We start from the raw sequence: 12,256 nt of genomic DNA, 5'->3' as shown, positions 1-12,256 counted from the left end.
ACAATTCTAATTTTCAAGGATTGTACAAAATAAACTATCTTTAACATACAAACAAAATTAATTTTAAATATAAGAATGTATAGCATTTATCAATAAAATGTTGCACATAAGAAAACTAACTAGCACATGCTGAATTACTTTGTGTAATATAAACTGATAATGCAGGTTTTACACAATACTTGAAATAAAGAATATGTATATTATGCGTTATTATGTGTTATGACATCATGGGAGACATCAGTAAATATTATAACAAACGGACCAGACACATAATGTTTCATCTGCTTTAATTGTTTATTGTACATTTCAAACCTGTGTCTCATGCTATTTACAAATCCATGCTTTGTAGGGCTTCTAATTTTCAATAAAAGATATATCTCTAGTTACACTATTTTATCATTCATTTTTGGATTTGTATTATCTCCTGATATTTAAGATGAATATGTAAAACCCAGCGATTTCCATTGAAGCAGACTCCTGCTTATAGAGGAAGCATTGTGTAACTGTGTCACTTTTGACTCCTCCAAATGATCTTCCTTGCATCATTTATATGCAAATGTTACTGGCGCCATCTGATCTATATTCCCTTAGTTAGATTAATCAAGAGTGCATGAACATTTTTCCAGTCAATATTAAAGAATTCAAGTTCCATTTTTGTATAACAAACTGGAATGTCACAGTTTTTAATTAATCCTCTCAATGGTTTTTTACTATTTTCTTAACCCTTTGCAAGCTGGGTAATTTGTCTTCTGCTAAAATGTCGTCTGCTGAATTTCTAAAATAAGCATTTTCTTCATTTTTTTTCAAAGAATACTATCAGAATAGCAAACAGTTTGGATCCAGATGAGACGCCACGTTCTGTGGCGTCTCATCTGGATCCAAACTGTTTGCAAAGGCCTTTAAAATTCGGCTCCAGCGCTTTAAGGGTTAATGTAACTTGGTAATATAGGTAATATAGGTCATTGGGATTTTTTTGTCAAAATATTTTCTGCAAACATTTTACCAGTATTAGATATTGTTTTGAAACTTATTAATGATGAAACCAGTGAATAACAATTTCCTTCGCCTTACACTTATCTCTTAAGCCATGTTATTTTCATGTATTTTTCAAAACAACATATATCTATTATATTTAAACCACCTATGTCACATTCATTAAAAATTACAGTTGAAAGAAGCATATAATTTCCCTTTTAACAACACTGTTTGTTAGTCTTATTATACGTTAAATTACATAATTAAGAGCTAATGACATAGGTGATTCATATATTTCAAATGATATTTCTATTTTGAACAAACCTCTGTGTTTTGGGGTGCTAATTAGAATGTTGGTTTATTAAAGATTGTTGAATACAATCAATATAAGATTTATTGAGCAACATACCAGTTTTTTATTTGTAAAGACACCTTTTACTAATTACCAAACACTAACTTAATTTTAAGAGGTTTTTTCAGACAGTTCTAAAAATTGTGGGATATAGAAATATTGCTCATTTTGAGAATTTTCCCTTTTTACCACAATTATTTCTACCACATGTAAGCTATTTCTTCTTTTTTTGTTTAGTTAATAGTTTAAGAACATTATCTAGACAACGGTTACTTTTGTTTTGCAGACAACATTTGAACCATATTGCTGAATGAAAATTTAAATCATAAAAAGCAATGACTTCTTTTGTTACAATGTTGACAATACAAGCAAAAGCTCAGATATAATTTAACTTAAAGGGGAAAATGTAATAAATTATTTAATTTTAAAGACAATACAGTAACAGTTATCTATTTAAAAAAAACAAGTAAAACTGTATATATGACAAACAATAATTAAAGTTCACCTGCCGCGGTTTTAAAAACCCGTAAAACACCTTTATTTATCGAATTAAGTGCATATCTAAACTATTTCGCACCTCACTTCATTTCAAATACGGTGTTATTAGCGAGAACGAATAGAACAAAGTCGCGATTTTTCACACATTCCGATGTTCTCGCCATTTTCATTCAAACCGGAAGTGACGTCACTGGCACTCAATAACGACTCAATTACGAGCCGGCATTATAAATGGCTTCGGATGTATTATATCGTGCAACTTTAGTTAAACAATTGTTGAAAAATGGAAGATGATAGCGATTACGATGAGTTTTCCGTTCAACCGTATATGTATGAGCCAGAATTTAGTGACAGTCAATCAGATTTTTCTGATTCTGACTCGGGCAGCGAGGACAATTTTGCCGATGCCCAAGACGACCATCGTGTTGGGAATACGGATTGGTAAATATATAATTTTGTTACATGCAGGTGTCGGCAAAAAAAATAAATTAATAATTCTTTGTTATTCTACAGTACAAGCTTGTTGAATATGACTAGGTTGTATGGTCTAATTATTATAAATTAGAACGAATACTTGAACCTGTTCTGAATAGGAAGGAATGTTTGTATTGCAATTCGACGTATTTCTTTTATTTTCAGGTGTACATGTTCATGTTGCACACCATATCGTGTGCAGATAGAGTGCAAATGCTGCACAGAATACCCAGAGCTGATGGAAAGGATGGACGAGGCAGGGGTAAAATGCATTACTGAGCACACTGGCTTCAAAGCTAACTGTCTCCATCCAGATGTCATTGAAGTTTCGTTTTATGAGTTCCTTGATGTAAATGGTCCCATCGGTGATGAAGAACCAATACATGAGTAAGTTGTCATTAATTATTAAAAATGTTTATGAAACCAGGACAGATTGTTTGTAAAGAAAATACACTGTAGACATTAAATAACACAATGTTTTGTGTGAACTTGTCATTTGTATTTCATACTGTAAATATGTTTTGATACAAATAATAAAAATAACATAAAAAGACAACAATTTTAATCAACATTAATATACGCGTGTATACAAGATGACTGGGTTATCTAATTGTAAAATGAAGTATCAATTTGCTACACAATGATTTTTGGTTACTTACAAATGCCAGTTCATTATTATTTTTCAACATTTGAACTAAAAATATAAATACAAGCTGTTTAATTTTTTCAAAAGAACACTACAATAACAACCTGCTACAACATGATGTGAAGTTGCTAAAAAAATCTGATTTCTGACATAATTTCAGTAAAATATATATTATATACCATTATATTCAAGCTGAGTAAGTTTGTTAAACTGTAAACTTAAGTAAGAATCTGCTACAGCATGGCTTGTGTAATTGTCAAGTTGAAAAGTACCTTTGTTTTAATAAACATACTAATATTTATCATAATGGTATCCTTATACATTTATAACTTCAGAGTATACAGATACATTTCATATAGAAGACTGGCTCGTTGGATATGGCACCGTCTGAGCAAGAAGGACCGACGACCTCTTCCGTCATGCGCTGTGGCAGCCATTCGCCAGAGATTTCCGTCCGACTCATACATTGGATTTTGCTTCGCCAGGGATGGAAACTAACGTTTTACAGTTGGTTGCCCACATGGACAACCATCTATGGTTTTTTGGTTTCCCATCGTAAGCCTTAACGCGCCCAGTACTATGTTCATGTAGTGTCATGTGTAACCAATACTTTCTTTAAAAGTAATAGATAACAACAACAAAACGGGCAACCACTAATTTCCATCCCTGTTCGCTAATTAAATCGCGAACGATGGTTCTGCACAGCCTCTGACTTCAGGATTCTGTTTGCAGATGAAGACAGGGGTGGCGGTGAAAACAGAATGTTGCCAGAGGCAGCCCTTGCATTGGCATCGCTCTTGTACTCCTCTTTCATCCTAAGCAGCTCTGCCATTAGTTCATCAACATAGTCTGAAAGTTATATTAAAATAAATTATAATTATTGAAAAATTGTTCCTTCTTATTAGAGAATAATAAACAATGAATGTTTTTTGTATTGTTGCCTTCAACCATGTATTACAGAAATCTATTGCTTTAAGAACCCAAACATTTTGATAAAAGATTGCATGTAAACTCATGTATTTATTTTGATATTTTAGATAATTTCACTATCTGTTCAGAAAAAGAGACTTGTATCAAGATTATTCTAAAAACTCAACGAGTTCAACATGCAAATACATTTAATGTTGTTTTACATTGAGAATAATCACCAGATTTTATAATCATAATTTCTAAATTTTGTTTCAACATATTGGACAAGTTCAGGTGATTTCTGTAAGCGGTGATGTATTTTTTTTTATGTGCAAAAACAAAATTCTTCAACAAGATAATTCAATATTGCTATCTGTGGTTATTATTTATACAATAAAATTCATAATGAATACATTACCATAAGTGCAATTCTCTTTAACTGCTTTAACCACATGATGTCCAGCCTTGTACTTAGGATAGGAGAGTCTGTACCTTTTTTCCCCCTGTCTGGTCTCAGCCTGCTTGCGGTTTGCATTTGCCACAGAATGCAAAGCAGCAAGATGTAGTCTGCAATATAAAAGTAACATTATTTAAATGAACAAGCAAATTCGTTGAATTGATATCCCCCGCCTATATGCTTCTGGGCACAAGAGTATTATATTTGACACTCAAACACGCATTTTTTTAAGATACAAAGGGCCATAACTCCGTTATTAACAGATGGTGTACAATTCCATTTGGCGTGCATTATCCTCTTATCCATATATATACTCATACGAAGTTTCAATGAAATACGCCAAAGCACTTCCAAGATATGGCTCCGGACACAAAAGTGACAGCCGGACGGACAGCCGGACAACGCCAAAACAATATCCCTCAGCCTCTGGCGCGGGATATATACTCATACCAAGTTTCAATGAAATCCGCCAAAGCACTTCCAAGATATGGCTCCAGACACAAAAGTTCCTATAGTAAAAGCATATTTTCAAGATACAAAGGGCCATAACTCTGTTTTTAACAGATGGTGTACAATGCCATTTGGCGTGCATCATCCTCTTATGCATATATATACTCATACCAAGTTTCAATGAAATCCGCCAAAGCACTTCCAAGATATGGCTCCGGACACAAAAGTGCCTATAGTAAAAAGCATTTTTTCAAGATACAAAGGGCCATAACTCTGTTTTTAACAGATGGTGTACAATGCCATTTGGCATGCATCATCCTCTTATGCATATATATACTCATACCAAGTTTTAATGAAATCCGCCAAAGCACTTCCAAGATATGGCTCCGGACACAAAAGTGCCAGACGGAAGGACGGACGGACGGACAGACAACGCCAAAACAATATCCCTCCGCCTCTGGCGGGGGATAATTACAATATGAACTGAGACACACAACAGAGGTTTGATTGAGTACAGCATCAAGGATTATTGCAATTACTTTGTCAGATATATATCACTAGAATTAAACTATGGTCAATATATATACAATATAAATTTAGAAGTTACAGTTTCCACAAGCCAAGGAGACCCATATTATGTAGGTATGGGACAGGATCAGTGAGTAAAATGTACACTTGTAATGATACAATGAGCTATATACCAGGTATTTGTTGCAATAAAAGCTTACAAAAACCTATAAGTTTATTTTTACATATTGTATCTTATAGATTATAGAGTTTGTAAGAATAGTGACAGAATTTCACCAGACACAGCATGGGGTACTGTGTGGCTTAATGTTACAGAAAGTCGAACTTGAAAAGAAACACAACATTTGACTTTTTCAATGTATGATGAAATGTAATGCACATGTATAACTTCATATCACAAGGACCAATGCCATCAAGTGTCCTTAATTGAAAAAATTAAAAAAATAAATATCGCCCTTTTGACACATTTTTGTTGCCGGATGGACTTATATGGTGATTCCAGTATATTCAATTTGCGGATGTGGAGCCTTCCTACCTTTGTTTCATTGCTGCATAGGAGAAGCTGAGGAACTTTGGGGCAAACTGACACACCACCTTGTGCTGCGCCTCCAAGGCTGATGTCTGCTCAGTGGGTGACAGCATCCGAATATCTGCCACGAAACGCTTTCGTTCCGTTATTAAGAGGAGCTCTTTATGGGCCTTTGAACCTGAAATTTAAAAAAAAAATAATTTCTTCTCTGCAATGAAATTCTAACACACCGATTATCACTGTTATTTCAGAAATAATCAAGAAGAGAGGGAAATACACAAGGGGCTTATATAAACAATAAGGCCCTGCTATTTCAGGAACGTGTAACTTTACTAGTTTTGCATGTGTATAGGAAGAAATTGATAAAGTTGCTACTGGTTATTATGTGTTGATCTATTTTGTATTTTACAATGTCTTTAACAAATTTAACTTTGCCGTACCAGCCTTTATCCATTTTTTGCTTCTGTCTATCGGTCCATGAAGACATCTGGGAAACAAGTCACCATGGCCATCATGACGATTCACAACATGGTTCCCAATTGAAAGCCACTTTGCAACAACCAAGTCACCGTTTCCCTCACTACATATAGTACAAGTTGACTAGAATGAGTAGTCTCATTTTTAAAAGACAAACTATACAGCCAAAAAAATAAAATAAAGTATAAGTACCTGTACAAGCTGTACATCCAGGACATGGTTAGTCTCAAGATCCATGAGAGTGTACGAGCCATACTTTGCCGTGTGTCCAGGTGAGCAACACCGAGCGTCCCCTCCCAGCCGTAGCGATTTACCAGTGCGCATCTCAAAAAGGCGTGCTTGAGTCTTTTTCCACACATTGTCAACCGCTGGCAATATGTAAATGGATTGAAGACGCATATACGTCCTGTATGACAGAATGGGAACTTTTATAAAACTTAAACAGTTCACGAATTTCCTCAGGCAGACACCACTAAAAAACAAGGCCCCTGCCACTACCAGGTTTATTAGTGGTGTTCCACATATGTTGGGTGAACTGTCCCATGTTCTCCAATGTCCAGTGCCACATATAGTTGTCACTCTTAGCTGGCCTCCTCTGGTCGACTTCTTGGTGATGGTGCATCTGTCGCCACACACAGAGCACATCAACAGTAGTGGCAGCAGACAGCTTTCATACACTAAGTATGGCCTGTCAGTCTGCTCACTGCAGTCTACCCTGAAAAAACATTCTACATTATTAAGGTTAAGACAATGTAAATGTAAGTAATAACTTAGTTTACAGATAATACTTCTTTGAAATACATGTATACACCACATGCAGTATAATATTGTTATTCACTAGTTACTAGGTCCAACTTCATTATTTCTTTTTACACAAGCAGTTGATATTATAATAGGTTGATGTCATTTTGACCAGGAATAACTGATGTCAATGAAATACCAAAGAAATACAAAATATAAAATGTTGATAAAATATAACTGAACTCAATCTGAAAATACTAGACATGAAAATTAAAATACCTTACGATTAGAATTTTTTTTTAAACATTGTACTTCTCCAGAAAAAGAATCCTGGTTCATTTATTCGTGTACTGGGCACGGATGGCGAACATTCCAGTTTTGCAGGACTCCATTCATATATGACCTTTGACCTCTAAGTGTGAACAAAACCTTGCCTTAAGTTATGATATTTAGCGTTTGTACCATGTTTGTTCAAAATCAGTCAACACATTGCAACCTGATGACTGAGGCATGAAGTTTCACGCAAACAGATAGACAAACATATTGACTGTGTCATATCTTCTTAGGAATATAAAAATAAAAGTATCGTATTGAAAATATTCATCGTTAAATAAGAATAACAACTTAATAATCATTATATGGATACATATATATTAAACATAAGTTTTCACTCTACTTATGGCAGTTTTTAAAATACTTACCAAACGTTTTCTTCATCGCCTGATTCATATTCCTCATCGGAATCGTCTTCTGGCTCCCATTCAGGATCATCATCAGCGTCATCAGCAACATATGCATCATTCATCTCATCATCTTCAGCATCTGATGACTCCGACTCAAAACAGGTAGGGTCTGTCCCCACATCTGACATCACTGGCATGGCCCCAACACTTTTGTCCTTTCCCTGTGGTTTGACAGTGAATCCCTTATGTTCTGTTGGCCGAAATACAACCGTCTGAAATGATGAACATTTTGCATTTTTCAGAAATACACAATGCCCCCTGCTGCGCCACTTTACAGCATATATTTGACATTTGACCTTGAAGGATAGCCTCGACCTTTCACCACTCAAAATGTGCAGCTCCGTAAGATGCACATGCATGCCAATTATCAAGTTGCTATCTTCAATATTGCTAAAGTTATGACCAATTTTAAAGTTTTCGGACGGACTAACAGACTGACAGACGGACGAACTGATGGACAGTTCAAAAACTATATGCAACCCTTTGGGAGCATAAAAAAATAGAAAGTTTCCCCATGTATAGAAACAGAAAATAAAGAATAAAAACTATATCACAAGAATTGAGGATTTTTTTCAAGCCAATGTAAATATGTAACTCCTATCACATAAAAAAAGGCTGTTTGGAAATAATTAAACACACTTATTAATAATTGACATTGTTTGGAGATTGTTAATCAAACTAATTATTAATTGACATTATTACGAACCTCAGATGTCTGTGATGACTGCGAATACACATTATCAAAATGTGATTCAGGATCACTGATCCGAACAGGCGACTGTTCACAAGACATTTCTTCACAGACATCTGGCTCTTCGACACATGATGAATATGGGTCCTACAAATAATTGTCATGTTACTTTTTATAAATTCACACAGAATAATGACAGAATGACACAAATGTTTATATCACTTAATATAAGCCAAACTATGCTATTGAACTTTGAAATAATATGTGTCGCCAGTGCTCCAGCTAGGATTTGAAAAGAGCAGGGGGCTTTTTTGTCAAAAGGGCACTTTCGAAGCGCAGTATTTTGTCAAAAGGGCACTTTCGACGCGCAGAATTTTGTGAAAAGGGCACATTCGAGCGCGCGGGTGTTTCTGGAATGCTTCCTATTGCATGTTAATTTATATTTTATAAATAATTGTATTATTCCCATTATTATTAAACCATTCAAATATAATGTCTACAACTAGGATTAAACTAATAACAATGTAATAAGAGATTTATGAATTATCATATGTAAAAAAAAAAAAAAAAAAAAAATTTTTGAGGGGGGGGGGCCAGGGCGGAGGTTGGGGGGGCAGGGCGGAGGTTCGGGAGGGCAGGGCGCGGCGCCCTTCTATTTAGGCCTAGCTGGAGCACTGGTCGCACTCTGAGAAACTGGGCATAATGCAGGTGCATAAAGTGTTGTCCCAGATTAGCCTGTGCAGTCCGCACAGACTAATCAGGGACGACACTTTCCGCTGGAATGGTATTTTTTGTTTAAAGGAAGTCCCTTCTTACTGAAAATCTTGTTAAGACGGAAAGTGTTGTCCCAAATTAGCCTGTGCGGACTGCACAGGCTAATATGGGACGACACTTTACACACAGGCATTATGCCTAGTTTTCTCAGAACGCGACAGATATATTGCAATCATTAGCCTTTTAGTGGTAGTGGGGATAGTCTGATCAGTTTCCTTTTCGGATTTTGAAATTGAAGGGTGCTAATTCTTAAAAGAGCTCTTCAGTGCACAAAGCCATATTATCTCATTTGCATAATTTTAATATAAAAGCATGTGTTTCATTTTAATTACTAAGTAAATATTTCTAATAACATGATTGTTTATTGAAAACACAATTTCTATTATAAATAAAACTAGTTTCAGTTTGAACATTTATATTAAGTTATTGATAAATACAACTTCCTTTATAATCATATGATAAAATCTACACAAGAGCATTGTGTAGGGCATAGTGAAACCTTGGGTGGGACTTGGAACTGCACCCCTTGGTTAGCTAAGCTAGGGCACTGGTCTGATAGTAATACATTTTATGATTGTTTGTTGATTTAAATGGGCTAGGAATAATCTTTTATCTTGAAGCCATACTGTGTTCTACCATAATCTTGTGATATATCCAAAGATAAGGCGCTATTCAACAACCAAATAGCCATAAACTCCATGACACTGATGGCAGTTCTGTATGGATTAATACACAACACTGGTAACTGGTGTCAATTTGACTGGTAACCATGGACATTATTGAAACTTAAGAAACTAAGAAAGCAATCATGTGCTTTGTTATATTTAATTGAATCTAGAGAATTTTATTTTAGAGAAATGCCAAGCTGTTCATTATTTAAGAAATAATAAATTGTACAAATAATTACAGTACATGCACAAAACCCTTCTCAATTTACATTTTTATCTGAATAATTCAATACAGCATGCTGAATAGTGTTAGTAAATACTATTAATATTTTTATTAATACTATTCTAATTTACTTTTACAATGTCTATTTATCTTCGGTGTAATAGACAGTACTTTTTTTATTTTGTTCAATATATCAGTATCAGAAAGTTTACATAATTATTGTTTTACCAGCACTTTGATTCTCTCATACTTTCTTATCTTATGGAAATGTAATTGAAATAAGCCCAATATTATTTTTATACTTTGAATATTTTTGGTGAGTTAGCTAGTCTTATTTATTTATCAAATGGAATGTTTTTGTCATTTTTAAAGCTGTTCCACTGATTTACCTATTTTTCCGTATTAATAAGAGAAGTGTTTTAATTAATTGTTTGTCACTAAGCCATTAATTCATACCTGCATACAAAATATAAAAAAAATTTGAAAAATATATATTAAAAGGTAAAAATTATTAGGCATATCCATACTGGGCATAAGGCTGTACATGATCGAACCCATGTGTGCCCCAGCATTCCTTATAAACTGACTAGACTTTTAAAGTGTGGATGAAATTGGAATTATCATATAAGCAGCATTTTCCAGCTACTTGGTACAGAAAGATTTCCTTTTTTTGCGGATGTGTTCTGAGTGGAAGGCTCACTATCCAGAAAAACCTAATCCATCCTGTATGTTGACCATCAACAGCTCTGACATTAATCAACAATATACAGGAAATGGCCTTGAGCTCAGGTCACCTAGCTGAGGACACATATCAACCACTGCGCTTATAAGACCACCTTTATGTTATTGATAAAATATAATTTATTTAAATATAATGCATGGTTAATACTGTGTAGAAATACTTATAAGTTGTTTGCGGATTCAAATGTTTGACAAAACAATGTGTGAGAATACTATAGTCTATAGGTCAAACAATATTTCTACAGTACAGTACAGCTTCCTCTCCTTTGTATTAGCCTGACCAGTATTTGAAATAAACTTGCATCGGAGACTATTGTGCATTATTTTCTAACCAGATCTCAACGCATTTTTTAATACAAATGTCTTGAAATCATTTGTAATAATATGCTGACTAATCAGACTAAATTTATTTAGCACTGTGAATATCAAAATAAACAATTATAGATTAGTCATTAGAAACATAATTACCGGTTTCTGGTTCCTTTTAGAATAGGCGCCATACTTCGCTCGGTTGTGCTTCCCTGGTCCAAGGTCGTTGGGATTTAGTGGAGCTTTCTTTGAAGCTTTGTATGCCTCTGTTTCCGGAAATATCGTTGGAATTGCACCAGCTTTGAGCTTGAGCTTTAACTCCATTCCAACACTAGCCATAACACTTGGAGGATGAAAAAAACAACTGTCGTCAAAATGTTTCAAGCACAATCTAGCTGCCTTACTCGGTTTGAAATCAACCAGTCTCCCATCGATTACTCTCCTGGAATTGACTGCCTTTATCCATTTCTTACAAGTAACATCATCCTTCGGAAAACGGAAAAAACCCTTCTTTCCCTTTTCCTCGCGTTCTTTGCACCCGAAAGCAACACACTGAACCATATCGAATAACGATTGTCATGCAAAAAACCCAGAAAAAGCACACGATTTCAATAAAACTTGTGTAAAAGAATTGTATTGTGCTAACGTGATAGATCTATTGAGTGTCAAATTTGACATTAAGCGCGAAGTGTTCACGCTTCGATTCGTAATAACAATGGACGAATTTCCGAGTAATGCGCGTTGAGTGCCAGTGACGTCACAACCGAAATAGGTGGCGGAAATACCCGGGCGGTTTACGCAAAACAAAAACATCGTTTTTTAGTATCGTAATATTTTTTGCCATAGCTCTTGATGATACCACTCGTTTTAGAATATACATATTTATAAAAATGCATTTTTCGTTATAAAATCGACAGTTCACCTTTAAAGTTCACCTGCCGCGGTTTTAAAAACCCGTAAAACACCTTTATTTATCGAATTAAGTGCATATCTAAACTATTTCGCACCTCACTTCATTTCAAATACGGTGTTATTAGCGAGAACGAATAGAACAAAGTCGCGATTTTTCAC

At 34.8% G+C, this 12,256-nt stretch overlaps 2 protein-coding genes across 2 annotated transcripts; one reads left to right on the top strand and one right to left on the bottom strand.

The window, feature by feature from the left end:
- The first annotated feature begins 2,108 nt into the window (after window positions 1-2,108).
- LOC127864534 (uncharacterized) lies at window positions 2,109-3,443 on the top strand. Its single transcript, XM_052404203.1, has 3 exons — window positions 2,109-2,249; window positions 2,502-2,686; window positions 3,281-3,443. The coding sequence occupies exons 1-3, from the start codon at window positions 2,109-2,111 to the stop codon at window positions 3,441-3,443; spliced, it is 489 nt and encodes a 162-aa protein (XP_052260163.1).
- LOC127864528 (uncharacterized) lies at window positions 2,687-11,893 on the bottom strand. The gene is made up of 8 exons (XM_052404191.1): window positions 11,345-11,893; window positions 8,486-8,617; window positions 7,738-7,940; window positions 6,488-7,010; window positions 6,259-6,418; window positions 5,825-5,996; window positions 4,273-4,421; window positions 2,687-3,794 (listed from the first exon to the last, which is right to left on the bottom strand). Exons 1-8 carry the CDS (start codon window positions 11,744-11,746, stop codon window positions 3,619-3,621), a joined length of 1,917 nt encoding a protein of 638 aa, XP_052260151.1. The 5' UTR covers window positions 11,747-11,893; the 3' UTR covers window positions 2,687-3,618.
- Between the last annotated feature and the right edge of the window lie 363 nt (window positions 11,894-12,256).

The sequence above is a fragment of the Dreissena polymorpha genome, chromosome 1 (genome assembly GCF_020536995.1).
Source record: "Dreissena polymorpha isolate Duluth1 chromosome 1, UMN_Dpol_1.0, whole genome shotgun sequence".
In the NCBI taxonomy this organism is placed as follows: Eukaryota; Metazoa; Mollusca; class Bivalvia; order Myida; family Dreissenidae; genus Dreissena; species Dreissena polymorpha.
The sequence above is the reverse complement of the archived record's forward strand: the minus strand, read 5'-3'. Positions and strand labels throughout refer to the sequence as shown.